Genomic DNA, 6,221 nt, shown 5'->3' with positions numbered 1-6,221 from the left:
ACATTAAATTCATGCTCTAATATGGGCTAATCTTCACAGGTTAGGGTCGTGCTGCAGCCATGCAGCTGCACTGATTTTTAAGGTTGACCTGTATGTCAGGATGAGAAGGACAGAAACAGCAAGCACATGATGGGCCCGCATGTAGAAAGGCATGTCCAGGAGAGAGGTCAAGCCAGCATTCCTGAGTCAGATCCCTTTGGTCAAGGCAAACAACCATCCTCCAGGAGTCAGGGTCTGCTCAAGGTTTCTGCCTGTTAAAAGGAAGTTTTTCCTCATCACTGTCACTAGTCACAAGTGTTTGCTCTGGAGGATTCTGTTGGGTTTCTGTAAATATGCTTGAGAGTCTGGTTTCGACCGGCTCTAAATGTAAAGTGTCATGAGATAACTTTTGTTATGATTTGGCGCTATAGAAATACAATTTGATTGACTGATTGATTGATAGAGATCAATTTCAGCAAGCCAAAGAGGACAGCCAGTCAGATGAAAGACATTCCTGAGAAAACCGGCAAACTTAATGTGAAAGACAGGAACATCAGTTGATTTCAGTGTAACCAAGTTCATTTTCAGTCATGTTTATCTTAATGAATATGTATAGCTATTACTTTTGCTCTATAAGGACATTTTTCAGGACATAAAGTGATTGATGAGGTGAGTACTTCTCCTCTTGAACCTTTAACCAAAACACATAACAATCAAGAAATGTCAGTTGAGATACTAACACTATTGGTAAGGTAAAATGAGAGAAAAAAACAGAGTAAGTTACCTGTCTGATTTTTTGGGCGCTTCCATACACTGACTCTGCTTTGCACAATCAAATAATGTGGGAACAAAGTCTGGACTTGCTGGATCCATACATGCCTCCCCTGTAAGACATCCACAGTAATTATTTTATTTTTTATTATTTTATTTTATTTTTGTGCTCAGTCATCATGTAAATATATTGCAGATATATTATTACTGTATGCCCCACTCCTTCATTAAATGCTTGCATAAGTAGAGTGATGTTAGCTAAACTGTCTATGAGCAGTTGCATTTGTGTACATGCTGATGTTAGTTTACACACTAATGGGTTCGGTTGCTGAAAACCAGAAGTTCTTGTAGGCACTGTGCACTTGGTGAAAACAAACCCACATGTTCCCATTAAAAATCAACAAGGAGACCTCACTTTGAGCACATTTGTGAAATGCCTAAACACTGGGCAACATTTAGCTTGTTTTGTTAAATAATAATCTCATTTTCAGTTGCATCTACTTAACATTTTAATTATATCAACTCAGTTTTTTGAGTGGTTTGAACTTAAGTTTACTATTGCATGGACTTAAAATTTTAATTATATCAACTCAATTTTACATCTCATGGTACTCAATGTAGTTATTCAGATCTGCTTCAATTTTTAAATTACATTTACTTAATTCATAAGGTAAATCTAAATAATTTCACAGCTTTCAAATTTACTCAATAGTTTTAAGTGTAAAAATGTTACACAGATTAAATTGAGTAGAGCATAGTTAAAGTTCTTAGAGTGTATGTCTCTGTAATTCTTTAATTGTATTAGTAATTATTATTCTTGATTTCAATTTACTGAAATTCAGTGTTCCATGTGTTAAATCATTGGAGTGGTGATTTTTTTTAAATGTGGGCAGCCAGGGATAATCTAATATATGATATGATAATATAACAATACAACAGCTGGGAATGAGAAGGAGGAACATCAAATCAAGACTGCTTTAATAGGATTTCCAACAGCTGATTTGTAAAAGTATTAAAAATCAAACATGAAAACACCCTCTGGAGGCTTAATTTCCTACCCACCCCCTTTCTGTGGACACAATGTTGGACCAGGAGTTTACCTGGAGATTAAATCAAGTACGTATACGTCTGGCCACTGTCCAGGAGGCCACTCCGTCGGGTTGCTGACCCAGCTTCCTACTGGTAATGTGTACAAGTATTCCTCAAGACCACATATGCGCGATTTTTAAAGGTAGTGTGGCTTTTCCGCCTCATGTAGGCTGTCAGTGTGTGAGCCATCCCTACACATGTGCATGCCAGACTGTGTAGCCACATCACGTGGTTTTGTTTACACCGACTGCCTCGCTGGCTCACCCGGATATGACGTCACGCTGACCGACCCCATGTTGCCATAGATACAGCGTATTGTTAAGTTTAGTCAATACTGTTTTGCGTTACGAAACAGCCTACTGGGGATACCCGTTTTGTGGTTGCCGCCGTCACAAGTTTATAATTACTGACTTCCTATTTGTGTGTGTGATAAACAGAGGAGCACATCTTACCTGAGATGAAATGGGCACTGCAGAGCCGGGAATTCCGGATGATTTCATCAGTCCAGTCTGTCCGATTTATGGCCTGTAACCATAAGCGTCTGCGGTTAGCCTGAAAGGGCGTCCTCAACGACGGTATTCGGTAGAAGTGAAGGTTATTTTTTTTAGCATTTCTATTCTGACAACCTACAGCACAACAAGACATTTCTCCTCCCCTTTTTTCTGTATTCTCACCAGTGTTTTTCCGCCACCAGAATGCGTGCGCAACTGCGATGACGTAGCCGTGACGTCATATCCGAAAGCGCAGCAGATGCATATTTGGAATACTGTTTCACCAGACTGCCTTTGAAACTTTCTAAATTTTATCAACAAGCTCTACTTTCTTGGAAACTTTGCTATACACACAGTTTTTCTCCATACAAAGCTATTATTTGGAATAATGAAAACATTATTGTTAGAAAGAAATCCATTTTTTTTACAGAGCTAGATTGACAAAGACATTATTTTCCTTAATGACCTCTTTGACAAAGATGGGAACTTATTAAGATATGAGCAATTCATGACAATAAATTCGTTTCCAATTCCAAATAAAGAATATAACTGCGTATTCAAAGCGATCCCTAATGGTATTGTCTTACTTATAAAAAATCATCTTAGTTATCTAACATCACAGACAAATAAACCTTGTTTATTGATTAATGGCATTAATATTTTTAGTTTGAGCTGTAATAACAGACATATACGCAATGTATTGAATGAAACGAGGAAAATTTCCCCCAGAGGTAAAGGAGTATGGAAATCAACTTTTTCTAAAATTGAGTGGTCAAAAGCATGGACATTACCGTATAAATACTGTATTACAAACAAAATTAGAATTTTACGTCTCAAAATTTTACATAACATATATCCCTCCAACGCTATTTTGTGTCGATTTTATGATGTGGAGGAAATATGCAACTTTTGTCAATCTGAATCTGAAACTACACTTACTCTTTTTATGTGAACATTCTTCTAATTTTTGGTCCAAAATGGAAAATTATATCATATCTAAAAGTAACAATAAAATAAATATAACATCCCAAAATGTAATTACTTATTTTAAACATGATACTAACAATCTAGAATTTGTTGTAAATTTGTTCATATTATTTGGAAAATTTCATATACATAAAAACAAATACACTAAAACACTCCCAAATTTTAAAATCTTCCTATTAGAATTTGGAAATTATATTAAATCTTTAGAACTCATTTATAATTTAAAAAAAAAAAAAAAAAAAAAAAGCACTAACACCTTGGCTATTTATAAACAATTTTTTAATACTGACTGAACTCTCTGCTGCATTTATTTATTTATTTATATTTGTCAGAATTATTATTTTTTATTTATTTACTTTTTTTTTTTAACTATTATTTATATATTATGCTGTGTATTTTTAAATCTATGCATTATTTTCTTAAACTTATATGTTCAAATGCTTTTTCCCTTTTGACATCTTGTTGTTTGTTTAAAATGTTGTACTATATACTCAAATGTTAATAAAGTTGAAAAAAAAAAAAAAAAAAAAAAAATATATATATATATATATATATATATATATATATATATATATATATATATATATATATATATATATATATATTGGAATACTGTTTTAACCAGTTGAACAAGGGAGAAGGCTGTTGATTCGTCAGTGGGTTTAGTAGTAGAAAGTGTCTTCTGGTACATGATTTCCACCTACTGTTAATAGGTTGGAATAATGCTGCATAGAACCCCTTTTATAATGAATCGCAGCAGGCAAACATTTATTCACCTCATCACAAGACTAAAAAGTCAGTTTGTCTGTGTAGTGAACCAGTTTTTCTGCTAAAAGGACCTTGTTCACTCTGATTCTGTTGCCTCATATATGTTACACAATCTCTGCTGCTTTAATTTTTATGAATGTAATACTCAAACTCTTTTTTTCATACCAAAGTACATATAGATATTATGCCATATGTTGGTGCTTTAAATGGCAAAGTCACCGATTATGATCTCAACAAAAACCTACAATTAAAGTCATGACAAAAACACTTAAACCCATAAAATGTGTTGAACTGATGCTCTGTTGTATATAAAACCACATTATTGTTACAGGCTGAGCATGTGTTTGTTTAGGGTTCAGTCATTCCACTTGACTGTTTTGTTGGTGCTGTTCATGGATGAAAACTCTGGATAAAATACAGACACAGAGTGAAAATAACATAGTAAGAGGTTCTCTGTGATTTCTAGAGTACTGTCATGGAAATGAATGCATTTTGATAAAGGAAAGATATCATTTAAAGTTTTGGTGACATGTTTAAATTCCTCATAAAACACTAACTGAACCTTCAGTACATTAGGCAGCTGGATATTGTTTTTGTTTTACTAAAACTTTGTTTCTTTAGTAGAGGGAGATGCAAGTGATTTTAAATTACATTGGAAAACAATGAAAATATCTAAAATAACTGCAGAATTTTATGAAACTAAAGTTATCTCAAGTCAGAACTCACTATATGAACTGTAATGCTACCTCCTATTTCCATATATAACATGCTTACAGTACATTCAGGGATACAGTTCATTTTAAAACTGCACAGATAAAAATGATAATGTACTACTTAACTTAAAATTAGAAACAGTATGTAATCTTTTTTACTTATTCACTGACTTAAGAGAATAGATTCTTAAGAAGTGCAGAGCTGAGGGCAAATATGTAAAAGAATTAGAGGGGTAAACATGTTGAATAATTGTCATAATTAAAAAAAAAAAAAAAAGGCTGTAAATATATTAATATCAAACTGAGGTATGATCATTATTGTCGATAAAATGTGGACAAATGAACACAGGCTGGTTGTTTATGTATATCTTAAATTTACTAATGAAAGGGTTGTTTCAGCTTCAGCCTTTTTTACACCTTACCATTCTGGAGTACATGTAGCATTTGTTACAATCTTTATATTATTCTCTTTTATTACAATATTGGGGACAAACTTGATCCAATTTGACATAATCAAAACATCTTTAATTATTTTTTTAGCCTGAGTTTTGATGACTTTTTCTAAAGTTAAAAAAAAGAAATAAAATGAAAGTGAAAAAAAAATATTTTGAGGCTGATTCAGGACTTTACAATGGAAAAAATTAATTCAGTTTTACTAAGAATGTGATGATTTTCTGTGATGTGTTCATGTCATGATGTTATGTAATAGGAAGTGTTTTCTCTCTATAAACAACCAGAGTAAGACCTAGACTATGCACTCATGATGCCCTCAGTCACCTATTTATTACGTCAGATAAGATATTTATGCATTTTAAATGGATCAGAGCTTTAGAATTTGGTACCAAGACGATTGAAAATTGATCCAGATCATTTGTAAAGTTACAGAAATCAGCCTCTTGAACTGCTCTACTTTTTCAGTTTTGTAATTTATTGCCTTGTTTTTTTTTCTATGCATTAAATGAATAAGGACTGAAATTAATTTCCAGTGCTTAATCTAAATACTCCCTTTTCTTTTATTGTAATATTATTGTAATTGACTTTTATTAAACCCACATACCAGCCAAACACACAGACATAACCTTTCCCTGTAGATTGATTTATGGCTTCGTGTTTATGGCTTCCTGTAATCTGAGCAGAGTTCAACCGGTCCATCGATAACATGAGGTGATTCTTTGGACGCTGATAGGGTCATTACTAATAACATGGCCTCTGTTATGAACACATGTTTAATGGCTCGTCCAAAGGAACATGTGAATGTTTTGACACCTGTTTAATTTCTTTAGAACATTTACATGTACACACACACAAACAGACGTGGGTTTTGCTTCCGTTGGCATCATCGCACCGTGACTCTGCTGCTGGTAGTGTGACCTGCTGGGCTTTAATGTCAGTGCAGTGTTTACAGAATGAGACTGGGAACAGC

The 6,221-nt window shown here is 33.6% G+C and overlaps 1 protein-coding gene across 3 annotated transcripts in view; it reads right to left on the bottom strand.

Moving 5' to 3' along the window:
* The window catches only part of mybl2a (v-myb avian myeloblastosis viral oncogene homolog-like 2a), a 14,635-nt gene extending 12,141 nt beyond the window's left edge, over positions 1 to 2,494 (bottom strand). For all 3 annotated transcript variants that reach the window (XM_030138652.1, XM_030138654.1, XM_030138655.1), the window contains exons 1-2: positions 2,292 to 2,494; positions 764 to 863 (exon numbers count right to left, since the gene is read on the bottom strand). In XM_030138652.1, the coding sequence (XP_029994512.1) occupies positions 764 to 863; positions 2,292 to 2,484 (293 nt within the window). In that variant the 5' untranslated portion in view covers positions 2,485 to 2,494. The remainder of the gene's footprint in view (positions 1 to 763; positions 864 to 2,291) is intronic.
* Positions 2,495 to 6,221: the final 3,727 nt, after the last annotated feature.

Source organism: Sphaeramia orbicularis, chromosome 7, assembly GCF_902148855.1.
Source record: "Sphaeramia orbicularis chromosome 7, fSphaOr1.1, whole genome shotgun sequence".
Taxonomy (NCBI): domain Eukaryota; kingdom Metazoa; phylum Chordata; class Actinopteri; order Kurtiformes; family Apogonidae; genus Sphaeramia; species Sphaeramia orbicularis.
Note: the sequence above shows the minus strand (reverse complement) of the source record. Positions and strands in the feature narration are given on the sequence as shown.